Here is a 24,565-nt window from a genome sequence, read left to right on the forward strand (position 1 = left end):
CTTGAACTACTACGGAGTTTGTCGTTGCCCCGTCATCCGCGTTCCGCCCTCGTCCCTAGCCCCTAACCCCTTCCAATTCCGGCCTCAATCCTTATCCCTTATCCGTGATTTCCGGCCATGTCGATATTAAGCCAGTCTTTCCCTCCAAAGGCAAAGTGGAGCGCAAAGGACATACCAGATCTATCAGAAAAAGTGATGATAGTCACCGGTGGAAATAGTGGGATCGGGAGGGAGACGGTCAAGGTGCGCGCGGTGAGACAAGTCTGCATTGCCACAACTCAGGGATGTGGCACATGGGCAGGCACTGCTAAGCCACAACGCCAAGGTCTACATGGCGTCGAGGAGTAAAGTGAGGGCTATGCAGGCCATTTCGGAGCTCAAGGTAGAGACGGGCAAGGAGGCCGTCTTCTTGGAGCTCGACTTGGCCGATTTGCGCGCGATCAAGACAGCCGCGGCCGAGTTCCTGAGGTGCATGTCTCGTTTATTGGTCCGCAGACCTTCGGGTCATTGACGATGATGATTTCACAAAGCAAAGAATCGCGTTTGCACGTATTGTTCAACAGCGGGTATGTTGGAATTGTTTTTGATCTTAATTGCGAGCGCTCAACTTCATGTCGTCCGTGTTAGTGGTGTTATGATTCCCCCACTTGAAGATCTCACCGCTGATGGGTACGACCTGCAATTTGGTGTGAACGTCCTGGGTATGCATAGCTGCTTCCATTTGACTCGAACAACCCAATGACGCCGTCTTCAACAGGTCATTTTTACTTCACACAGCTACTCCTCCCAGCGCTCCTCGCAGTCCCTCAGTCATGCGAAGAGAAAGCACGCGTGGTCACTACCTCGTCTCTAGGCCACATCTTTACTCCTCTGAACTTTGAGGCGTTCTGTGATGGCCCTACACGAGTCAAGATGGGCAGACAAGAACTGTATCAGATGAGCAAATACGTGGGTGATTACGCACCTAATTCGCGAACGTTTGAGTTCAACCTGAGCATGGAATGGTAGGGGGATACTGTATTCGCAGCCGAGCTGGCGAGAAGATACAGGGACCAGGGAATTGTTTCAATCGCGGTCAATCCAGGTGTGTTCAGAAAATATGCTAGCATTAGACCGAGACCCTTTGAAGCCCTTTGATCCGACAGGAAACATCAACTCGGATCTTAACCGGAATGCGAGTGCCGTCCAGAAGGTGCTCTCGGTATGTTTACTGTCCAAGGCGTTCTTGGCGTTTCCTTATGACTCTGCCTATCCGCAGAAATTGTTGTTTTATCCAACAGATAAAGGAGCATTGACACAGTTGTATGCCGGTGTTGCGCCAGATGCGAGCAAGATGAGCGGAAAGGTCAGTCTTGCCACTTACGTGTTGTCAGGTAGCTGCTCGACTTGGAGATGAATCACTGATATTTGGCTGTGTGTGCTTAGTACCTCATACCATGGGCACGGCTTGGTGAAGCACGACTAGATGCACTTGAGCCGAAGACTGGTGAGCGATTGTGGAAATGGATGGAGGAGCAGGTTTCAAGTATCTGAGCGTTCAAGTCTGTATGAATATATCTGCAGTAGCAATTCGTTGCCATTCAACAAACAGTTCTAGGGATTATAATGCTTGACCACAATTGTGATGCTGTCAAGTTTTTCGTTGCCAGTCAGCTTGATTCCTGTGTCGCTGGAGTGTCATGACACCGGATCTAATGTGGGGCAGGAGTCGGTGCTACCTGCACTTGTATCAGCCCAATGCAGAGCGCGTGTTCAACGCACTCACTATTGCGACTGTCCATCGTCGTAGAAGATGGATATCTCAGTATCTGGATATATGACCTAGGTATCCTACAGACAAGATAACATAGCATGTCTGGCTAGATGGAGGCACGTCGTGGTGCGAATATACTGCGGGATGTTTAGAGGGATGGGCCTGAGCTCGCCGCATTGAAAATATATGGTCATAGAGTGTGTGCCAGTCATCGTCGTGGAGGATATCTGAAAATCGGCAGAGACGACGTCTGACTCAAATCGCGTCGTGGCTTACGTCATTCCCTCTGCCATAGTGCCGACCGGGGGCATTGCGTATCTTTAAGAATTGCCTGAACCCGTCCGTCGCCACTCATCTAATTATCCTCTCTGCCACCTTTCTCTGTACAGACATGATCCCATTATTTGGAGATGAACATATCAGACGACGCAAGGAGATCAACTTGGGTGGAAACCGCTCACATTCGAGTCACGAAGACATCCTCCTCCAGGCAAAGGCCCAGCGGTCGCAGCGCCACGATCAGAAACGTCGGCAAGACAGTGCTGCAAGAATTCAGGCTTGGTGGAGGGGTGTCCTGCAGTTGCGATCCGTCAGGCAGGATCTCCGGCGCATTTTTGCGCAGGACGTAACCAGTCTTGTCGGGTTAAGATGTCTTGTGCTCATTGGCACGGATGAGAAGCTTCTTGGGGCATGGTCGAATGCGATAATGAATGAGGCACAAGGTACTTACTCAACTACTGCGTATCGTCTCAGTTGATCCTCTCGCATCTCTCCAGACGTCTTGTTTAATTCTGAACCAAGCTGGCGTGTACTCCTTCGGCGCACTGCATATCTACTTCTCCGATCAATAGCAACATGGCCACAGTGAGTGAAATTCTAAGTCAAATCAAGCTAATTTCATGATCGCGTTATTTAGATCCGAGTATGCTCTAGCGCACTTGAACATCCTCTGTCTTCTACTGTCCCGTAGTCCTTTTGCCGACGAGTATCTCCAGTATCTACTCAATCACAATTTTTACCGTTCAATAGGTAAAGCAGTATCGGCAATTGTAAGTCAATATACGCTCATAGTCGGCGCATTCTCATCCGTCGTCTCCCAGCCGGTTGAGGCCAAGACATCGCCTTCCCTCCCGCCTTTAGTAGAATTGATAACAGCCCCATTTACGAAATCTGATATTATAGGCCGATGCCTTGAGGACGCGCTCGTATACGTCCTCACCATTCCGCTTCTCCCTAACCGTTTGCCTCTACATTTGCTGACTTCTCTGTCTGCGCGCCTTCCCCTGACCTCTCTACACCTCATGCCTACATCGATATCTGATATCGTCGATTGTTCCTATCTGGCACCTCCTGAGTCAAAGATTCACTTGTTGGCTAATTTAGCAGTCCTCACTCCTCCAAGATATGCAAAGCTGACGCCAGCTGCGTTCGAGGTCTATCTACAGCTCACCGCTGCCCTCATGAACAACCTCCCTACTCATGCCCTAGAACCACCAGAGAATAAGCGTGAAATTTCGCGGAACTGGGCCGATGAAGACGATTCAGATGACGATACACCCAAGGTGGCTATTGTGACCTCATTTGAGCCCGCGAAGCTGTCCACACCGTTGCCTGAGCTCGATAAGCGGACACGCACGAGATTGCAAACGCTACCGTCCCCCCAGCACCTTAATATTCTCTTAACTGCGGCTCAACATCATACTTCAAGGCTGAGTCTCATCTCGTTCTGTTTTGCACTTACCACTGTTTGGCCAACGAGACGCGATAAGGTGCTAGGGACCGCAGTGGCATTCAATGGAGGAGGTCTAGTGCGAGAAATATATCGCCTCTACGTGAGGAGTTCGCCGTTGGGTCGTGACGATGAATCCAACGGGCTAACAAGTGCGTGCATCTGCTTGGGCTACATATGTCGTTTAGCTGACGTATTATCTTACCGCAGGTTCTGATCGTGCAGATGCGTGGCCGCCGTTGCTTTTCCTTGTTGACCTTTACACGCAGGCGCTGCTTACGATGGGTGACGATGAGTTCTTCTCGAGTGGGATGAGCAACAGTGCACCGCGAAATCCACTAACGGTTGATGAGCTCACGACTTTCTCGCGCAAACTCCTGAACATCGCATTTGCCCTTTACTGGCGTGAGGATCCGAATAACATTCAGCGTGGCGGCGTTCCCGGACTTGGCTACTTGAAATGGGAGGACGTGAGAGAGAAGCTCACGAAATGCTTGCAAGCCATTCATGTAAGAGAGTAAGTTTATCACAGTGACCTCGTTGCCTGCTCTTGTTGATAACCCTTTCCCATCAGCTCGAGAAGACCATTCACTCCTACGGGGCATTGGTTGGTAACCTCACAGGTGGATATGGCTACTTTCGTTCAAGCTGCTGTGTATGTCCATCCTCCTTTTGCGTGGACTGTCTATGCCCTAATCCAAATTTTCTTAGCCTCGAGGAGCGAAATCTCGCCGTTCCCGAAGGCGCCCGCATGCTAAGCAAGCGACAGATAGCATACATGTCGCCGCGTCTCGGCATTCTCAATAATATTCCATTCGCCATTCCATTCGAAGTTCGCGTGTCGATTTTCAGGCATTTCGTTGTCAACGACATGGGCAGTCGCGGTGTAGATATGCACGAATTTCGTGCTCGCAATCGCGTTACAGTTCGACGCTCATCTCTCGCCCAAGATGGATTCGATAAGCTTCAGGACGTGGATTTACATGTCCCTATCGCTATCACGTTCATCGACCAATTTGGGAATGAAGAGTACGTCTCCGTTCCTTGTGCTGAGCAGTGCATGACGGTTGTTCTACTGGCAATAGGGCAGGAATTGACGGCGGAGGTGTTTTCAAGGAGTTCTTAACATCTCTATGCAAGGAAGTATTCGACACAGACCGAGGCTTGTGGCTTGCGAACAAGAAAAATGAGCTATACCCCGCACCTCACTCATTGGCCACAGAACGTGAGTTTTGTGGTGCCTTACACATTCCGAGAAATTAATACCACGAGTGCCATGGTGTAGGTCATAGCCTCAACTGGTATCGGTTCATCGGCCGGATACTGGGAAAGGCGTTATACGAGGGCATTCTGATTGATGTTGCGTTTGCAGGTTTCTTCCTCGCAAAGGTTAGGCATCAGTCGAATTGTGCTTTGATACCGTGCATTGACACCTATGTTCAAGTGGCTTGGCAAGCAAAGTTTTTTGGACGATCTGGCGTCTTTGGATCCCGATTTGTACAATGGTCTCCTTTTCCTGAAGCACTATACTGGAGATCCAGAAGATCTGTCCCTGAACTTCACTGCTGCGGAAGAAGGTGCGATAGATCGTCGACTTCGGTAAGAAATTGTCAACTGATTGCGCCTTGTAGAGTTCGGTGTAGCACGAACAGTGGAGTTGATTCCCAATGGAAGCAATATTGCGGTGTCGAAAGAGAACCGGTTGCAATACATATACCTTGTCTCGCATTACCGACTGAGTAAACAAATCAAACGCCAAAGCGAAGCTTTCTTTGAGGGTCTCTCAGAAATGATTGATCCGAAGTGGTTGCGGTGAGTTGACGTTTGTATCGCTAGCTCAGCATTAATTAACCAATGGGGTATCATAGTATGTTCAACCAACAGGAACTCCAGATTTTGTTAGGAGGCGTGAACGCCCCTGTCGACCTTGAGAACCTTCGACAACATACGAACTACGGTGGACTTTACGATGACCACGAAACTACCATTGAGCTGTTTTGGAAAGTGAGCCGCGATGACGCCTTGGGGAGTTTCTTGCTTGGCCGCTCAATTCAATTCTAGGTTGTCAATTCGTTCGATCACGAACAGCGACGAGGTTTACTTCGGTTTGCAACAAGTTGCAGTCGACCACCTTTGCTGTACGTATCATTCGGTGATACCCTCAAACAACACATATTGAATGAGTATTTAGCGGGTTCGAAGCGTTGGTCCCGAACTTTGCAATCAGGGATGCGGGCGCCGACGAGAATCGTCTACCCACTGCTAGCACATGTGTCAACTTACTCAAGGTAAGCGAAGTATGCACTATCCATTTCGTTCATTCGAGGTTGAATCCATGACCGTAGCTTCCGCGCTACCAGAATGAAACTGTTCTGCGCGAAAAGTTATTACAAGCCATCAATTCTAATGCAGGGTTTGATCTCTCTTGATTAGGGATGTCTGATTGTCGTTGTGTCACACTGTAGCGAAGCCACCCGAGATTTATGTTGTAATGGTATAGATTATGTTTCCACCTGGTCGTCTGTAGCACCTTTGTATTGATGAAGCATTTCAGTTAGACACTTTGGGCAATATTCCGCAGATTATCATTGTTGAATTAACGTGGATGAGTTGGACGCGGCAGGCTCGCATCAAGGTGACCCGTATGGAGCGGAATTTGGTACGCGACAAATAAGCTGTCAACTATCAGCCGCGAGATATGATCAGGACAGGCACATGGGTGACGAGATCGTATTCAAACCTAGCCCGACAATATGCTTCCCGATATGTCGAAGTCGACTACCGGGATCCCCACCGAGATCTCTATAGTTGATCCGCTGTTGGCAGTTACCCCTTCTCGGTATCTGAAGTTGTGTCGATTCTCAGCACTCGCCTACGACCAGCTCCAGCAACCCAGAAGCTGATTGCGTCCAGCATGGAAAATCATCGAGTACTCCCTTAAAGCATTGGACGGTATAATCCGATGCACGGGACTGCAGATCGGCAATTCTCGTATTTTGAAATGTCTATACAAATAGAAGTTTTCCAAATCGCGCACAATAAATATCCAGCTGAAATGGTCATGCTGTAATGAAGAATGAACCTATAAGCCATGCAGTCGTTCCATCCTCCTGAAGCCCAACTGAATGATACGCGACACCGTCATGAGATACCGTAAGGGTCGACTCCAGCCCCGAGTTGGAAAAGGAAATGATACCATGGTTCATCGATAATATGCGGCTTTAGCACGCAGGGACTTTGTGAAGGGCCCTATACTATACCACCGAGTCACGCCTAAGATTGGTCATAGGTCAATTGGTAGATGATTACAACGGCGTAAGGCGCAGACAATGTACGGGTAGCGCTGATGGCTTCGGTACGGACATAGAGGGGCCGTATGAACTCTAGCTCAGAGATGACGAGGAATTCGCAGTCATCGGTCAGAAGCTCTGTCACAGAATGTCAGATTCTCGCGGAATTGAGGCAGTAGCTTGCGCGTGATCCAGGGCAGCAGTGCGAGACTGACGTTAATGTGATTGATCTCAATGTGAAGGCCAGAGTTTCGTAACCGAGGACGGCACATGGGCGCATTGGGTAGGTTACGATGGGCTGATAAATGCATAGTATGAGTCTGCTCGCGCGCTCGGTTAACGGATCAACTCACCAGGACGGACTCCTGATAGTACGCCATTTGTAGGATGATATCATTCTAAAGTCTGTGAAATAGAAGAGATGTACAAGTAATTCGGTTAAGCGACCCTTTTGTTCCACATGATAGTTCGCTTTAGCAATTGCTGGCGTTTGGACACAAAGAAGGCAGTGGCAGAAACATAGTTCATCACACGAGGCGCAGCAGAAGATGTTCCAGGTCTTGGTTATTGCACGCGCGATTGGATATCGCTCAGGTCCTTGGATGAGACGCAGTACAGCTGAACGCATGGCATCTCGGACCATTGGCATCCAATTGCTTCCATAGCATCTTGTCAGTTGACCTGTGGTTGTTACGGGATATGGGTAAATGAACACAAGAAGAAATGAGGATGAGGAATTAGGTCCCACGAACGCAATAGCGGTATATCATGTGAATGCCTAATATCAACTACGATAGTTCTGTTCGGCCTACCAATTGAACGTATAGGAGGAGTATCTCTTCAGTACCACCAGAAGGGTAGGTCATTGCGTCCGGATTCAGATGTGACTAGTGGGTGACAGCTCCAGGCCCGCGGGGCAGCACTGCGGAGTGTAGTCATGGCGTATAGTGAGAAAAAACTTACAATGGTGAGTCAAATCGTTGATCATGTCTTGCTATACAGACGTACGCCAGGCGAAAGAAAGGATAGTGCCGACTCGCTGACGACTTCAGAAACCACCTGATGACCTGCTGGGCCTCAAGGCAAGTCATGGTCATGACAGGAGGACACGGTCGGTAAGTAGTGGGAACACATGCGCCCAAGCACAAGCCATTAGTTTGGACAACTGTCTGCTGCCACTGGTTGGTAGAATGTATGACTCGGAGTTGAGAACTTAGCCACCCACCAACATGCTCTGGCACGCGGGCCAAGCGAAGATGAACGATTGCAGAATTCTCGGATACTTGCTGTAACATAACTGTGAATCCAATCGGAGGCGTTGAGCTGTCGAATATGGATGTATGAAGCTCGATTCGAATTGCACGCACCATGATAACTGCCTCGAGGCGATGCAAATTGCGCAACGTGAGAGCGATAGAACCACATCAGAAACACTTGCTATAACTGCATTTGCTAATAGCTATCGGGCAAGGGCTTGCTTTCAATCTCCCGCGAGATGCGCCCGAGTGGTCAATTATTAGTTCTGGGCGCCTGGAAAGAGATGAGGCGCACATGAATTGAGCTGAGCGGAAAAGGAAGGTAAGTAAACAAAGTTACGGGAAGCATCGCATTGAAGGCTCTTCGCGCCTCGTTCACAGCCCGGAGATCAGGATCATATCATGCATCATCTCGGCGCTGACACGTGTAGCCAGCCTGGGCGAGGATATCTCAGCGTTCCAGTTTAATCCGCGCGCAATCCACACCAGCATATCAGCGCAGCATTGCACACGAGGCGGCCCGGCGTAACAATTACATACAATCTGCACACTACATGACAATGGCGGAATAAGTACAGACGGGAAACCCTGCGCTCGCGACGGAGTCGCCAGATGTTACTTCACATGATGCGAACTTCAACGAACTAACATGAACGGAACGCAAAACAAGCAGAACTAAATTGCTCCACAGCATCCGAGGCTTTCCCGACATTTTATGCCGAAATCTTACCTAGCGGAGTCTTCGCCATGACGCTCAGAACTTCGTATAGAACCTAGCATCCGCGGTGAATCAGTAGGTCATAGGCCAACGCGCCGTAATTCACTCACATCAGCGGCAGCCATGGTGGTCAGCTCGGCGTTGGTGTCATATGCTGGGGCGACTTCAACGATATCAGCAGATACGATGTGCAGACCGTCCAGTCCTCTGAGGATCGTGCGCAGCTCGCGCGTCGACCATCCACCTGTCTCCGGGGTGCCCGTCGCAGGCGCAAATGCCGGATCGATGGAGTCAATCTGTGAAGCCTCAGTATTTTCATCTCGCAGCTGCTCTCGGAAAAACACACATCGATAGAGAGGTAGACCGGCATATCTCCTACAGTGTCGCGGATCTTTCTGATGATTCCATCGGTACCTGTGCAGAGGGCCGCGTGAGTACCTGGTGCCAATTAAAGGATGGAGTGGAACGTGCCTATGGTATCAATTTCGCGGGCCTCGATGCGCTGGAATCCAGATGCATCGTCGTTGGCGTAGTCCGCCGGGCCGGACAGTGTTGTACGGATGGCGCCGTGCTGCAATCAAGAACCTCAACTAGGATCAAGGTGGAAGAACACGCGCAGGGGAAACGCAAAAAAAAGGAATACGGATACTTGCAATGGATGACCCGTTCTTGATAAGACCTTCCTGGCTCGCCCAGTAGAAGTATGTGCCATGGTTGATAGCCGCTTGGTCGGAAGGCGCACCGCCGAAGACCTGGGGCTTCCAAGTGTCAAGATGACTGTCGAAATGAATGACTGAGATCGCTCCGTATGCGCTGTAGATGGAACGCAAGAGGGGAAGGACGATTGTATGGTCGCCGCCAAGTGTGATGACACGGGGATGCGACTTGCCGTCAATGGAAAGAGGCTCGAGGGGGAGGCCGGTAAGAGAGTCGTTGCCCAAGGGCGAGAACGTCCGTCGGTGCAATAGCTCCTTGTGGCCATTCTCGATCTGTTGGATGGCATACTTGTTGTCGTATGGAGTAACCGGGATGTCGCCACAGTCGACAATTTTCAGACCTGATAAAAAGGGGTTGACCTCAAGGGGGACGTTGTAGCCTCCATACAACGTGAGGCGGCGGGAGCCGGCTCGAATGCCCGCAGGCCCGAAACGAGCCCCCGGGCGATAAGATGTCCCGGTGTCCTTGATTTTTTTTGTCGTGATTATCGGGCATGCGCTCTACTAGAAGATCATACGTACGAAAGGCGCCCCGATAAAAGCCACGTCGAAGGCCACGTCTCTATCCTTGCCGAGGCATTGGACCCAAGGCAGCTTGGCAAAAGTGGTGATGCCGGAGAAGACGGAGTCTGCAGTAACTGTGATAGGATGTATTAGACGAATAGGTGCTAGACGGATACAGTACAAAGGACTTGCCCTCATCATCGCCAGGGTATACGGCTTGGTAAGGGAACCTGACGTAGTCTAGGGGCATCTGCGAGTCATGATCGTGGTCACCGTGTGCGAGGACGATGATGGCGAGAGAAGTGAGGGACAGGAGAGAGGGCGCGAACTTCATGGTGGTGGGTACGAGCAGTGGTGACCGCAAGCTGGGGGCTGAGAAGAAAACTGAGACTTTAAATCATGGCGAAAGGGAACGAGGCTCGGAAGAGCACAGGGAAACGCTGGAGATAACGCATGTCCTACCCCATGACCGGTGACACAGCTGCATGTGCGGCGCTATCGTCATTAGATTGGAAAAACAAACATGCAAAGGGGAGATCTTACGGTATGATCCCGAGACGTATGGTCGGGGGCGTGTACGTCTTATCATCAATTGAGAAATTTCATGTCGAGAAGCTGAAGCTGGTGTTGTGGTCATCAGTCACACAAGATGGGGTTCCAAGAGAAAATCGATGGTGTCAGACGGGCTGCTCGCAACATACCTCCAGGCACTGGGCGGCAGGCCGAAAGAGCAGGGAAGCTGATGAAGCTTGCGGTGCGCACAGACGCGGGTGTGTCATATTCCGGAGGGTATCAAGTGCTAGTGCTGGAGAAACAACATGAGGATGGACACGAGCCCGCTCCGGGTAGAAAAGAACGGAGGCGAGATTCGTGGAGATTCTTCGTACCTTCCCTCGCGCAACATGGGTCCGTCTTCCGCAACAGAGCACCCGGACGAGACGCAGCCGCTGCTCGCAAAGACGGCAGGCGACGCGAGCCCGTCATCGTCGTCAACGACGAGCACGACGGTCTGTGGCCTCTCGCCAACATTGTCCGCCACCGCGCTGCCCGATCCGGCAATTCGGCCCCACGCGTTCGGCGGCCTCATCTCATCCATCCTCGTCGACTCTGTCCCGAGTGCGTCCCTCTCTCGCCGCTGACGATAATAACGATAATAACAAGTGCGTTTGCAGTCATTTTGTCGTATGTCCTCCAAAACTCCATCCAAACTACCGCCGTCCTCGTCGCTGGCCGCCTCGGCCCAGACGAGCTCTCTGCCGCGGCATTCGCGCTAATGCTCGCCATGGTCGGTATGTGTCTCGACCGCCGCTTGGATCCGAGACTATGCCCTGAACGGACTCTTGCAGGTTGGTGCGTTGCGCTCGGCGGGACTACCGCACTCGACACGCTGGGCTCGCAGGCGTTCACTGGGGGCGACCGCCCGTCGGTCTCGATCCATCTGCAGCGTTGTCTGGTCCTGCTATGGCTACTTTTCGTCCCCGTCGCCTTTCTCTGGGCCTTCATCGAGCCCGTGCTGCTCGCGCTTGGGCAGGAGCCACGTCTGAGCTACGACGTACAGCGTTTCCTGCGCGTTCTCATTGTCGGCGCGCCGGGGTACATCGGGTTTGAGAGCGTCAAGAAATATCTGCAGTGCCAAGGTTAGTGACTCAGCTCGCCTGCTAGTGTGGTCGTAACTCATGTGGGGGATGATGTCAGGGATCATGCGGGCGTCAACATATGTCCTGCTGATGGTCGCCCCCGTCAACCTGGCGCTGAATGTCTTCTTTGTGCACTACACGCCTCTCGGACTGCTCGGATCAGCTACTGCCATCTCGATTACTTACTGGCTCTGCTTCTCCCTCCTCGTGCTCGTTGCCTATCACTCGCCCACTCACCGCAGCAACAAAACATGGGCCGGTGTCCATCTTGCTACCGTATTCGACCTCCGAAGCTGTATTGATTTCCTCAAGCTCGCTATCCCCGGTATTTTAATGGTGGGGACAGAATGGTTGGATTCCTCCCCTCATCTTGATGGATCTTCCCGATTCACGCGCACGCGAATCCTTACAGGGCCGCCTTCGAGATCGTGGCTTTGGCTGCCGGAAGACTAGGACCCTTACCGCTTGCCGCGCAGTCCGTCATTATGACCACTGATCAAAGTTCGGTGACGTTTCACGTGTACAATCGCGGCCATTCGGTGCTGATATCTTCCAGTCCTCAATACAATTCCCTTTGGTATTGGTGCGCATCCCTCATTGTGGCCGCTTACACGTCACATTATTGACTCGCTTCCAGGCGTCGCTGCATCCACTCGTGTGGGCAATTTAATTGGCGCGCGTAAAGCCGCGGCCGCAAGGCAGGCCAGCCATGCGTCCGCCTTCCTAAGCGTGATAGTGGGGTCCATCGTCATGACCGTCATGCTCGTCACCAAGGATGTAAGCCAATTTGTAATTGACTCCCTCCCGCTAAAGTTCATGCGCACATAGGTCTTCGGTTATCTCTTTAGCGACGACAGATCAGTCGTCGACCTCGTAAGCAAAGTCATGCCGTTTGTGGCTTCCTTCCAGGTGGTGTAATCTCCCATCCCTCAATTTTCGGAAGTTCGCTAACTAGCCTTTGCGTAGATCGCGGACGCGGTTGCTGGCTCTTGCGGCGGCGTTCTCCGTGGCCAAGGTGGGTCCCGCCGCCCGTCCTAGCATCTTGTAACTGAATCATATCGTAGGGCGTCAACACCTTGGCGCCATCTTCAACCTCGTAGCGTACTACGTGCTTGCACTGCCACTAGGAATTACGGTTGCTTTCCACCCTCGTACACATCTCGGCCTGCAAGGCTTGTGGCTAGGTATGTCATTCCAGACCTGTACTAGTCACACTACTGATAAGAATGAACGCTGCATAGGACAAGTTGTGGCATTATTTATTGTCAGTCTGGGAGAATATAGTGTAGTATGGCTAGGTACCGACTGGGACATGGAAGTCCAGCGAGGTATCGAGCGTAATCAAGAAGAAGCCAAACGGCGACGGATTCACGAAGGCCTGCAGTAACGTAGGACGATGGATTCGCGAAACTTGTATCATACACGTAGATAGTGGTATGTACGACTTTTGTTACTTTACGGTGTAGTATTGATCAAACATACATGGATGGGAATACCAGTACGTATGGAGAGGTTCCTGAATACTTATATTTCCTGTCTGAGGGCACCACTTATTACTCTTCGCCGTTTTCCGACACTCAGGTACCGAAATCCAATCGGTTCAATACGAAAGTGGTTGGGGACATTTTTGGGTCGGAAGGACATTAAACCGATGTGTCGCAAACCAGCCCCTAGTAGGATTTATTTTCTCTGATTGGGTGGAAGTGGGTTCCAACAACGTTGAGCGCCTGAAGGGGTCCAGGCCTAGATCGAACCTGATGTAATCCGCGTCCCCTTCGGGCCTTCGTTGAGACTCAGTAGCCACCAATGGTCACTACTTCACCAGCCTGAGGCAAGTAAGCGTATGACTCTCACTTGTTTGTCTTCTCATTCAATAATCCCAGGTGGTAAAACAAAATACTCAATATGCGATATCTCTTATAGGCTAGTCGGGCCATCCGAGACTAGGCTCGATCGAAAGTTCGATGCCCGGATGCCAAAAGTATCTATGTCACTAGCACTGAGCAGAGACTGGTCCATTTTTGGTCGACCAGCTCTCGAGAGTATCTCCGAAGCGAAAATAAATTCAAAAGCTCAGCCCCTTGCAGCATGCACGGCGGTCAATTCAATGGCATCTGGATGCTGCGAGAACGGTCAAGAAAGTACCACATCCCGGTTCCATGGGGTCTGGACCACTTGCAAGCGCGTTGGAAGCGCCGTCACCCCAGGAGGACGGTATAATCTTCATATTCTTGTTTCGTTCTATTCATCTAGCCAAGCTTCAGACCCATGAGCACTGACACCACCCCAAACAGTAACGAGACGCGACCCTTGTTATCCGGGCGCGGTTATGTAGAAGACGGTGATTCTGTAAATGACACAGACACAGCTCGGACAGCTCCGTATTCTGCGCTAGGAGGCGCGCTTGGGGGGCAGCAAAACGAACTTCAGACGTTTGCCAGCCTCTTTTGGCTCCTTTTTGTCGATTCTCTTCCAGGTACCTCCCTCGATTGCAGTTGTGGCCAGCCTCGTGCTTACAAGCTGGCAGTGACGCTCTCGTACATCCTCCAGAACTCCATTCAAACGGTGTCCGTCCTCGTGGTGGGCAGACTCGGCCCACATGAGCTATCAGTGGCTGCGTCTTCTTTCATGATGGCTATGGTTGGTACGTATGATAGGTCCATATGTACTCTGTAAGTTATGCGCAACTAACCCGTTATGCAAATAGGATGGTGCGTTGCGCTTGGCGGTACGACTGCCCTGGACACTCTAGGATCGCAGGCCTTCACGGGAGGGGATCGGTCTACGGTCTCTATCCACTTCCAACGTTGCTTGATTTTGTTGTGGATGCTTTTCATTCCGGTCGCCTGTCTCTGGTCGTTCATGTCCCCCGTGCTATGCGTTCTCGGACAAGAGAAGAAACTAAGCGATGATGTCCAGCAATTTTTGACGGTGCTGATCATAGGAGGGCCGGGATATATCGGTTTTGAAAGTTTGAAAAAGTATCTCCAATGTCAAGGTCGGCTATTCATATTCGAATTCTGATGACTATCGCTCCTTACATATTGAATGCAGGTATAATGAGTGCACCAACCTATATCCTGATATTAGTTGCGCCCATCAACTTAGCCCTTAATGTGTATCTGGTGCATTTCACTTCCATGAGACTACTAGGCGCTCCCGCCGCCATTTCAATCACGTTCTGGCTCTGTTTCATCTTCCTCGGAATTTATACATACTTCTCTCCGACCCATCACCGAAATCAGACCTGGTCCCGCCTATATCTAGAGATAGTTTTTGATATTGGAAGCTGCGTACGCTTCCTCAAGCTCGCTATACCTGGGATTTTCATGGTCGGAACAGAATGGTGGGTCGGATCATTACGCATGCTCGTACACAATTAAATGAAAGACGCGTTAGGGCTGCGTTTGAGATTGTCGCCCTGGTGGCGGGACATCTGGGCTCACTACCCCTCGCTGCGCAATCCGTCATAATGACGGCAGACCAGAGTGCGTCCCTCGCATGTGCTCATAAGCTGCTTCACCAATCGTGTATCCGCACGCCTTAGTCCTGAACACGATCCCGTTCGGTATTGGTAAGGTGATATTTTAGCTTGAAGCTCGCACGTTCATATGAAACGTTGCTCGAACAGGTGTGGCTGCATCCACGCGCGTTGGTAATTTGATTGGTGCTAGAAATGCACGAGGAGCTAAGCAGGCTAGCCATGTTGCCGCGGCCTTAAGTGTTGTTGTAGGGCTGTTCATTATGGTCGTCTTGACGGCAACTAGGAATGTGCGTGTACCCCTTACATTCGAAATCGTGCCCATCGCACTAACATGATACTTTGATTAGGTCTTCGGATATCTAGTCAGTGACGACGAAGCTGTCGTGGCACTCGTGAGCAAGGTTATGCCGCTGGTTGCCTCGTTCCAGGTACTATCGCAATTCCGTGCCCATATCCATGACCTGCGCTCACAAGCTTCACTAGATTTGGGATGGTTTAGCGGGTTCATGCGGGGGTGTTCTCCGCGGCCAAGGTGGGTTTTGAACTTACGAGTGCGGGCTCATGTAGACTCGAGGAGATACATGAACAGGCCGCCAACATCTCGGTGCAATATTCAACCTCGTGGCGTACTACGTGCTCGCGCTGCCAATGGGCATGACTCTAGCCTTGTATCAACGGATAAATCTCGGGCTACAAGGCTTGTGGATCGGTACGCCATCGTTCGCCTCCTTCAATGTTGGCAACCCATTTCTAACGCCTCGTTTTCGAAATTCTTCATCCATACTGCAGGCCAGGTGGTAGCCCTTCTCATCGTAGGTCTTGGCGAGTACGCAGTCGTATGGTTAGGTACCGATTGGGAGAAGGAGGTCCAACTTGGCATACAACGTAATGCGGAAGAGGCGAAGCATCGCCGAGATCATGAGCAATCCCCGCCTGAATAGCGTGTTTGGGGCACCAACTAATTTGAGCCCTGCAGCCGGTGGTCGACCACGATGATCGCCTATTTTTAAATATAAAAGTCTATTAAGTGCATACCTAATGATCAGATAATAAATTGACATTGCACATGGGCGCACGATCGCATCGCAATAGCTCGATGACATCCTCGCAGCATGTGCAGCGTGGTTGCCTCGTGTTAACCAGCGGGCACCGATGCTTTGCGACGGGCGGATCGCTGCCTTGCACTAACGCTGGCGACCCTTGCAGTCTCAAACACTGACCACAAGGCTTGCTTAATTGAACTTGAGCGAGATCCTTGCCCCTAGCTTTCGAGAACGCAAGGTTTACGCGCGGTGCTGCCCATCGCAAAAGGACCCGCTCCGCACGCTGGCTCTACTATCGAACACTGTACGCTATAGCTCGTATGCCATATACGATGCTACATTGCGAAAAAGGGTGAAAGGTCGACCGCTCTAGCCGACGCCGTTGTGAACCTGGTTCGCAGGAAAACGTGTAGGTATCGTAAGCTTTACCATGGAAGTATTCAGTGACTGGAATTCCCAATTGACTTTAGGCAAGAGACGACCGGAAATGACATTGTCCCGGGCCCCACTTTGGCTCGGCGATGAGCCAATTAGTAGGGAGTTATAGTCGACCTGAGATGGACGTAGCAAACGTGTTATTGAGAAGGTGCGTACGCGCGCGCACATGTATGTAAGTACACGGGCCTGTTCTGCTCGGGTCTTTTTTGACGTTCTACGGGAATGTTGGGGAGCCAGTCGGAGCGCAGCGTATGGTCAATCAGAGCCATCGACTGGTCCCGAGGCGACGATATCATATGGCTCGTACAAGTCCGGCCTGCTTTAGTGTTCCAAAGACCAATCATATGCAGACTCCCTCCGTGACTTCTGGGATTCAATATAATCTTCACTCGGGCAAGGCTCTGTGTCCCTCACTGGTCATCTTCACAGACGTATACGTTATGCTCTGGGCTCTGTTATAGATGTCGCCAGCGGGCCCGAGCTTGCTCTGGGCCAGCCTGAGTGGATATTGTGTACATAGCACAGTCTCCTGCGATCTACTGCCGGCTCCCGCATAGAGTTTGGAGTAAATATCAGGTGAGAGCCATGAGCCGAGTAATAGTTGGCCGAGTGATAGATGGTTGAGCGGGGAGCCATGGACGGCAGCATGGATACATGGGGTGGTGGAACTCCTGGAATCATGGCTATGAGTCGTTGGTAAGTCGTGATACCGTTTTGGCTCCAGGGCTACACTGCTTGTGGGGTGACCTAAAATTATCATACGATCACGTAGTGGGCTTAAATTACACACGTCCGTCCATAGCTGCAATTATGTAACCAGGCTCGTCATAGTCTGAGTGCCATGGGAGGAGCCTCCGTCGTCGTCTCCCACACCGTATAATTGCATACGTCGAGCAGGAAGTGTTATGAACATGAAAGCCAGTCTTGATTGTTTTTATGCACTAGGAGCAAGACACTACAGAATGACATTATACTACAAAAAGTCCGTAGAGTACCTGAAAGACTGAAGGGATTGTGATGCGACGATATTGATCATGAGCAAGGACACGAATCCATGTCAGTGAATCGAGACGACTATTGCGTAGCCCATTACGAACGTCCATATAACCCGGCGTAAGCAGTCCGTGTGAAGTCCGTATGAAGTCCGTAGATACTCGTTTTCAAGCAACGTTGATGGTTTGGTTGGTGACTTGCGTATAGGGGTAAGGGCCCGCCTATGCAAAATGTGATCAACAACCCAGAGAAGAGATTACCAACAAGGAATGCTTACACCAACGAGTGCAAGCTGAGTTACGCCCAACGCCGCCTGGCCCGAGGGGAAACCACTCGGGACCTGAACGGTGAAATTTTGGAAGGGGTACCATTCGCCCGAACGATATTCAGGATCGTACAAGCCGGTGTAAAGAATGTCACCGAGTGCTTGAGAAATATCGACGACGGCGCAGCCACCAGGATATGACGCGCATGACTTGAGGGAGATTGCAATGCCAACCTCAGTCGAGCCAGTGAGAGAGTCCTTCGAGGAAGGAAGCTTCAGCAACACACGCTGTGGATGGACAAGACGAAGAAAACATACAGGTTTGATCACCTGGACAGTGATATTACTCCCCGCGCTCACGGTGTCATTGGTGGCTGGGATGGCGATGGCGATTTGCTGCGCAACAGCGGAGGCGGCGACACAGCCAAGGACGAGGAGGGACTTGAAGGAAGAGAACATGGCTGGTGAGGATTAAGGCAGAAGGAGATAGGATTGGATGCGCCTGAGGGTTGTAACGAAGGCCACTGGAGAGAGGGCGCAAGCGAGCTCCATATTTATATTGGGAGAGGCAACAGCCACTGCGGCAAAGCGATCAATCGAGCTGACGGTCAACTGCCACTTACGTAGCACGGGGCCGTTCGGAAATCACATCAGGGTGAGGGCGGCCACCGCTCGCCGCCTCCTCCAAATTTCGCCAGCCTTCTGCACGCCTCTCTTCTGGCCTCGGCCGAATATCCTCCACAGCCATGCGCCTTCCCGCTTCATTTGCGAATTTTCTTCCTGCGCGAGGTTCATGCACGGAAGTGAAAGAGCGTAAGGCTGTGCGTTCAGTGGCTGGTCATTGACTGTTGTTCGTTGTCGTCCATCTCGGCCGCGCAGAGTCCCATGATCGGGCCTGCGCCTATCCCGCGCGCGGCCCTGCAGGGCCCCGCCCTCGCCGCGGCGCATGCACGTGACCAGGCCCGGACGCGGCCACGGCCCACGGCTGAGTACTGTCCCCGCAAGGTTGTTCCCCCCGACGCCTCCCTCTCATCCCTGGAGGATTCTGGAGTCTGGACGGTCCAGCTGACTGCACGATGCCTGAATTTCTTAGGATCTGCGCTATGTCAGTCCTTCTCGGTGCTGCATCCTTTGCTGTTGGAATGCTCCCGCTCTTCTTCACATTCTCCAGTGAGCATTACTTTGAAACACGCGTTTGCGGTCTTACCAAACTCCTCAGAGTCGGCCTTGGCAAGATTGTCGGTCTTCGGCACGGGTCTGCTGCTCGGCGCAGCACTGGGCATCATCATTCCCGAGTAAGTGGCATCGCCTCCGCGCACTGCTCAGTGCTCAACTCAACGAGCTGACGCTCCCGGCAGAGGTATCGAGACACTGGCTGCAGCCAGTCTGCCGTCCGAGTTGCCGACGTCTGCTGTGGCACTCTCCCTCCTAACAGGCTTCACGTTCATGCTCGTCGTCGAACAGCTGCACTCCACACACGCACACGACACACGTGTTTCCCAGCTTCCCTCCTCGCCGTCTCATGTGCCCAAGTCTTCTGCCGTCGAATTCGAAGTCGAGCTGGGGGAGCTAGAGTCCACCGAGGGTATTGAATCCCAGGCTGCTCGGACCACTGCGACTACTCAACCCCGAGACATCTCAGGCAAGACGCGCGCGTATCCCCTCACACTCGGGCTCGTCATGCATGCGCTCGCAGACGGGCTGGCGCTTGGTTCTTCTGCTCTATCCGACACTTCTTCGGGCTCTGTTGCATCGGATTCGGCCGCACCTTCCAACCTCTCTCTTGTCGTCTTTTTTGCTCTCGCAATCCATAAAGGTCTGCTATCATTCTCTTACCAAACGGCAACAAACGAGAGCTGATGACCGAGTCTCTGCCGCGGCATGCGTGCTGCCATCAACTTGTTCCTGGGGAAAATATTTCCTGTCATTGTAAACTGTGTCGATCTGCCATGATATCCAGCTCCGACCGCACTCGCGCTGACAACTTCCCTGCTTTCTACCTCTCTTTCGCGAAAAGAATGCAAGAAACACATCGCCGCCTTTAGCGTTGCCACACCCACTGGCACACTTGCATCATATGCATTTCTTTCTTACCTTGGAGGAAGCGGTGAAAGTCGGTGGGCAGCAGTTGCCCTTCTCTTCTCGGTGCGTTGTTTGTCATGCTCCGCGTGTCAAGAACGAGAAGCCGATTGGGGCGTCTGTGTTTTACCAGGGAGGCACGTTTCTCTACGTCGCCACGGTCCTACGCCCCGTGTCTGTGTACGGGCAGTCGGAAGACCTCGGGGACAAAACCCGAATCCTGCTCATCGTTCTTGGAATGTTCGTCCCGTATGCTGTTGGCGTCATCGTGGGCCACGAGCACGAATATGGGAGGCAGTAAGGAGCGGTATGAAACATTCGGCAACATCTGTGTGTATTGTATTTTTATTGCATTCGTTGAACTTCCTGTTCATCTGAATTGGTGACTGAATTGGTGGTTTCTGTACTGGAGCCAGCCCTCTGCCCACGACAGTTCCAGTGTGTTCCGGTGAGTTCGGTGTTATGATGGAACATCTTTCTTACGTCTGTTATACCTCATTCTCTTCGCGCCGTGTCATTTGCCAGCGGTGATTGCGTGTTTCGCGAAGATTATTAAGATCTTGAACCACTTGGTCCACGCTGACCCCTTCTCGCGCGTCGTCGGCGTTCATTTCCTTCCGCCGATGGTCAATTACGCTCGTGCATCATGTGCTAGAGAAGGATGCATATGAGAGAACCGATCTGGGTGTACATGCATTATATGAGTTACATCATGGTGTTCTGCCACCACGACCGCTCGGAGCAAGCAACCGCGAGAGTCCCTTTGGCTTCGGAGCTGCTTGACCCGTCATATCGCTATTGATATACAAAATAGGGTGTCTTCATCAACTGAATCAGCTGGCACCTTGCCACCGACAACGACAGCGAACGTTTGAGCTAACAATCATCTCCCGTCCTGTAGCTAATGGGCCTATCCATGTGTGCATGCTCGCTCTAAGCCTCCCCTATGTGCTTTCTCTTGTCTTCACCAGCAATTGCAGTATGTTCACTCGTCGCTGGCACTTTCTTGAGCGTTCGCAGGTGATCGTCGTCATGCTTGGCTTGTGAGAGTATCTGCTCAGGTGTTCTCGTCTAATTCTTATCATAATTTTGGTGCGATCAACTCGTCGTATGTCCATCTATCATGACAAGATGACCGTTGCGAGGCGACTAAGTGCATATATCAAAGGCCCAACTGTCCTCGTCCTGGAAGATGTCGACGTGATAGCCTGTGCCGCCACCTGGATCGGTACATGCATCACCATTGAGTGAGTGAATCATTCCCCGAAACTGTGTGAGCTTAATGACTAGCAGCCTCACTATCTACATCTCCTGCAAGCGGTGCTGTTGGGCCGCCCTTGTCATGCCCTCATCTGAGGAGCATCTCGAGCATTTGAAAAGAGACATGGCCAGAATCCTTCAGCGCATTGTCCAGTCATGAGGCGGTCGACTGCTGGACTGCACAGTGCAATCTACTCCCCGCCGCCCGCGCATCAGATAGAGGCAGCGATTGTCAGCTGGACGCCCTGCCGGCCCACCGGACGGCCTGCGCAATTCAAGTGCGGGTCAGCTGTGAGTCTCTTTATGGTCATTTTCGGAACGGAATCAATTGCGAATGACGTCGGACGTGTCCGCGGAGCAGGGCCAGTCCTCTCGCTGGTCGAGCACTGTAATCGCCTATCAACTACCAACACGGCTCGCATCTCGGCCTTCAACTTTGCGGTTCCAGGTCTAGCGTACAACACATCCCCAACCAGCATTGTCAAGTTGGCTTGCTCCAGAGCGTAGATGTATAACAATCCGGGCTAGGTACTATGCCTCAACCATTGGCCGAGGCAAGAACACGAGCCGAGGCTCCTATATCTCTTCCGTGAGTGGCTTTCCCGAACGTTGAAGTAGCAGCTGACCCGGGCCGCTCCAGAACGCTGTTCTCACAGGCAATGTCGTATATCTTGCCCATCCTGCGCTGCGTCTCAACACCCACTTGTGAACCCCCACAACAAGTACAATATGCCCAACCCGAATCGCGTCACCGAGAAGCTCTTTCAATCACCCTCCAAGTATATCCAGGGACCATCCGCGATCCATAACGCGCCGAAATACCTCTCGTCCTTCGGAGCCGCACCGCTGCTGCTTTCCGATGACCTTGTTTATAAGATTGGTGTGTTCCTTATTGTGCGTTGGTTTTACATACGCTCATAGTATTGTACGACAGCTGGCAAGGAGCTCACGACCGCGCTCGAAGTAGCAAACTTCAAGGTGACGCGAGGCATCTTTGGCGGCGAGGCATCGAAGGACGAGATTTCCCGTCTCGGTGCGCTCGGCAAGGAGAAGTCGGTCGACTTCATCATCGCGCTCGGCGGCGGCAAGACCATCGATAGCGCTAAGGCGATTGCAGACGACCTGGGGCTAAAGGTCGCCGTGCTGCCGACGACTGCATCGACCGACGCACCTTGCTCTGCCCTTTCTGTCCTTTACCGACCGAACGGTGAATTCGAGAACTACCGATTCTACTCGAACAATCCTTCCGTCGTCCTCGTCGACACGAGCGTCGTCGTCCAAGCTCCCGCACGCTTCCTCGCGTCAGGCATCGGCGATGCGCTTGCAACAAACCTCGAAGCCAAGGCCGCGCGGAATAGTCCGAACTTTGGCGGAGGACTTCCAACAGAGGTTGCTTCAGCGATTGGCGCAAAGTGCGAGGAGATCCTGTTCAAGTACGGTCGCCAGGCGGTAGAGGCGAACAAGGCAAAGGCGGTCACTCCAGCGTTTGAAGCGGTCGTGGAGGCGAATACTCTTCTCTCTGGCCTAGGCTTCGAGTCTGGTGGCCTCGCTGCGGCACATGCTGTGAGGATTTACCGCGTTTAGGCTAGTTAGATATCTCACCGATGCTTGCTTGTAGATTCACAATGGCCTAACCGCCATTGATAACCATACCCTGCATACTAAGATGCACGGGGAGAAAGGTTAAGATTCCCCTTTCAGAACCACTAACCTCGCTGATGCGTCTCGCAGTCGCCTTTGGTACAGTCTGTCAGCTCATCCTCGACGGTGCTCCCACATCCGAGATGGACCGCTACATCTCGTTGATGGTCTCCGTCGGGCTCCCTACAACGCTCGCCGATTTAGGCATCGAAAATGCCACCGATGAAGAGTTGAGACGGGTGGCAGCTCTCGCATGCGCGCCGAACGAGACGATCTGGAATATGGACAGGGTAATTACCGAAGAGATCGTGTTCAACGCAATTAGAGGAGCAGATGTTGCAGGGAAAGACTACAAGGTACGCAATGGTCTGTAGATCCGTTGTAATTAGTGGCATTCTTGGATTTGTAAGATACAGATGAGTCTTAGTCAACCTTTGTCCCATTTACTGTATTGGTACTCGCCCTTATCTTGGAATCTGCCTTTAATTGCACGATGTCATCTTGATCCCGCTGTCGCACTCAATAATTGACCCGTCAATTGTGCGATGTAGAGAGGGCTGTCGAAGACGTCCGAAAAGAATTACAAGAGATTGGAAGCAATGGCCCTACTGTCGGGAGTTGGGTAGTCGCAGCTGTTGAGAACCACCGTTCTTGGAAGTGGGAAGCCGGAGGGAATAAGCCTGAAGCTTTCAGTACAAATATAGGAAGCTGAGGAACGAGTCAATGGGGCAGTTTGAGTGATGTTGACGTTGATGCAGGCCAGTGTGAACACGAGCTGTGGTCCGACTGATAATAACTTCCGTTGATTGCATCTTTGGGGTTTCGTTCTGTCGACTTTATCCAGATCAAGCTCAAACTCTGCAGTTCCGCAAGGTCTTGGAATCTCATGGGCACTCCGAACTCCTTGTCGCCAGAAAAGCTGAAGTGCAGCATATCCACCAACTAGGCAGCAAGAACGAGAAGCGGTAAAGAGGGCTGTCAGGCGAAGATATGACACAAGTATATCCAGACTGAGGTTCTGTAGATTGATAGACTTCCTGTTGTCGTTGAGCAAGTCGCAGGCAGTATCTGGCGTCAAACGCTGATTATGCACTGCCAGAGAAAATATACTCACCAGCGTGGTCTCCTCCTGTGCTTACACCCTTAGTAGCTTTCCACGTCGCCTGGCCCATAATATGCATGTCCCATCGCTTCAAAAAACATTGATAATTCCTGTAGCATACAGGTGTGATCTCCATGTCGGTCCAGCAGAAGTACCAAACAAATACAGCATATGAAGGCAACTTTTCATGGGACAGCTCAAATTTGAGGAACATGGAGATCAGTATATATTCCGAATTTTTCAAGTCAATTAGTCATTATCGCTGTTGTCAGGAGGCAAGTCACGTTTGAGAGGATGCTCAAAATAGGTGATGATTCTAAGCTCATTGTCCCAAATGATGAGCTCAGAGCAAGCAAAATAACCCACGTCCAGTAAGAGCCGATGGAGATAGTCAGCGACCTGGGCATACACGGTGGCTAAAAGCACGTACGATGCCTTGAGATAGGTATTGTAGATTGCCCACTTCACGCTCCCCGTCTCTCGCTTCTCATCCTCCACCAGTTTTCTTTCCCTTACCATCCGGCTTAGCATCGTCCTCCGGGGTATCTCCATTGTCACCCGCATCAGCTTCGTTTTCAGCATCTTCTCCCTTCGCAGCGGCCTCAATTGCTTGCTCCTCTTTGTGAGCCTCAACCGACTCGTCGTGGGTGATGTCGT

The 24,565-nt window shown here is 51.7% G+C and overlaps 8 protein-coding genes across 8 annotated transcripts; 6 read left to right on the forward strand and 2 right to left on the reverse strand.

Moving 5' to 3' along the window:
* Positions 1 to 117: 117 nt before the first annotated feature.
* On the forward strand, positions 118 to 1,533 carry FIBRA_07653 (uncharacterized protein; the record flags this gene model as incomplete). Its single annotated transcript, XM_012329327.1, has 9 exons — positions 118 to 243; positions 302 to 468; positions 531 to 566; positions 628 to 701; positions 758 to 948; positions 1,009 to 1,084; positions 1,146 to 1,201; positions 1,259 to 1,345; positions 1,426 to 1,533. The coding sequence occupies 9 exons, from the start codon at positions 118 to 120 to the stop codon at positions 1,531 to 1,533; spliced, it is 921 nt and encodes a 306-aa protein (XP_012184717.1).
* A 611-nt stretch (positions 1,534 to 2,144) lies between these two features.
* FIBRA_07654 (uncharacterized protein) lies at positions 2,145 to 5,911 on the forward strand (the record flags this gene model as incomplete). The annotated part of the gene is made up of 15 exons (XM_012329328.1): positions 2,145 to 2,475; positions 2,530 to 2,617; positions 2,670 to 2,802; positions 2,854 to 3,634; positions 3,693 to 3,999; positions 4,057 to 4,137; positions 4,194 to 4,511; positions 4,568 to 4,707; positions 4,768 to 4,871; positions 4,927 to 5,059; positions 5,114 to 5,294; positions 5,351 to 5,486; positions 5,544 to 5,620; positions 5,674 to 5,770; positions 5,828 to 5,911. The coding sequence occupies 15 exons, from the start codon at positions 2,145 to 2,147 to the stop codon at positions 5,909 to 5,911; spliced, it is 2,991 nt and encodes a 996-aa protein (XP_012184718.1).
* An 844-nt stretch (positions 5,912 to 6,755) lies between these two features.
* On the reverse strand, positions 6,756 to 10,300 carry FIBRA_07655 (uncharacterized protein; the record flags this gene model as incomplete). The annotated part of the gene is made up of 7 exons (XM_012329329.1): positions 6,756 to 6,910; positions 8,759 to 8,801; positions 8,857 to 9,042; positions 9,093 to 9,160; positions 9,390 to 9,927; positions 9,981 to 10,100; positions 10,148 to 10,300. The coding sequence occupies 7 exons, from the start codon at positions 10,298 to 10,300 to the stop codon at positions 6,756 to 6,758; spliced, it is 1,263 nt and encodes a 420-aa protein (XP_012184719.1).
* A 484-nt stretch (positions 10,301 to 10,784) lies between these two features.
* On the forward strand, positions 10,785 to 12,990 carry FIBRA_07656 (uncharacterized protein; the record flags this gene model as incomplete). The annotated part of the gene is made up of 11 exons (XM_012329330.1): positions 10,785 to 11,082; positions 11,139 to 11,255; positions 11,313 to 11,603; positions 11,662 to 11,953; positions 12,016 to 12,104; positions 12,160 to 12,186; positions 12,241 to 12,380; positions 12,432 to 12,512; positions 12,570 to 12,618; positions 12,668 to 12,787; positions 12,845 to 12,990. The coding sequence occupies 11 exons, from the start codon at positions 10,785 to 10,787 to the stop codon at positions 12,988 to 12,990; spliced, it is 1,650 nt and encodes a 549-aa protein (XP_012184720.1).
* Positions 12,991 to 13,871: 881 nt separating this feature from the next.
* FIBRA_07657 (uncharacterized protein) lies at positions 13,872 to 16,028 on the forward strand (the record flags this gene model as incomplete). Its single annotated transcript, XM_012329331.1, has 11 exons — positions 13,872 to 14,079; positions 14,131 to 14,247; positions 14,311 to 14,601; positions 14,658 to 14,949; positions 15,003 to 15,091; positions 15,151 to 15,177; positions 15,235 to 15,374; positions 15,435 to 15,515; positions 15,571 to 15,619; positions 15,677 to 15,796; positions 15,877 to 16,028. The coding sequence occupies 11 exons, from the start codon at positions 13,872 to 13,874 to the stop codon at positions 16,026 to 16,028; spliced, it is 1,566 nt and encodes a 521-aa protein (XP_012184721.1).
* Positions 16,029 to 17,728: 1,700 nt separating this feature from the next.
* Positions 17,729 to 18,285, reverse strand: FIBRA_07658 (uncharacterized protein; the record flags this gene model as incomplete). The annotated part of the gene is made up of 3 exons (XM_012329332.1): positions 17,729 to 17,782; positions 17,839 to 18,084; positions 18,145 to 18,285. The coding sequence occupies 3 exons, from the start codon at positions 18,283 to 18,285 to the stop codon at positions 17,729 to 17,731; spliced, it is 441 nt and encodes a 146-aa protein (XP_012184722.1).
* Positions 18,286 to 18,929: 644 nt separating this feature from the next.
* FIBRA_07659 (uncharacterized protein) lies at positions 18,930 to 20,206 on the forward strand (the record flags this gene model as incomplete). The annotated part of the gene is made up of 5 exons (XM_012329333.1): positions 18,930 to 18,996; positions 19,046 to 19,121; positions 19,185 to 19,642; positions 19,787 to 19,971; positions 20,039 to 20,206. 5 exons carry the CDS (start codon positions 18,930 to 18,932, stop codon positions 20,204 to 20,206), a joined length of 954 nt encoding a protein of 317 aa, XP_012184723.1.
* A 1,688-nt stretch (positions 20,207 to 21,894) lies between these two features.
* FIBRA_07660 (uncharacterized protein) lies at positions 21,895 to 23,180 on the forward strand (the record flags this gene model as incomplete). Its single annotated transcript, XM_012329334.1, has 4 exons — positions 21,895 to 22,045; positions 22,100 to 22,728; positions 22,784 to 22,847; positions 22,897 to 23,180. The coding sequence occupies 4 exons, from the start codon at positions 21,895 to 21,897 to the stop codon at positions 23,178 to 23,180; spliced, it is 1,128 nt and encodes a 375-aa protein (XP_012184724.1).
* Positions 23,181 to 24,565: the final 1,385 nt, after the last annotated feature.

The sequence above is a fragment of the Fibroporia radiculosa genome (assembly GCF_000313525.1).
Source record: "Fibroporia radiculosa TFFH 294 genomic supercontigs, scaffold15163, whole genome shotgun sequence".
NCBI classification, from domain to species: Eukaryota; Fungi; Basidiomycota; class Agaricomycetes; order Polyporales; family Fibroporiaceae; genus Fibroporia; species Fibroporia radiculosa.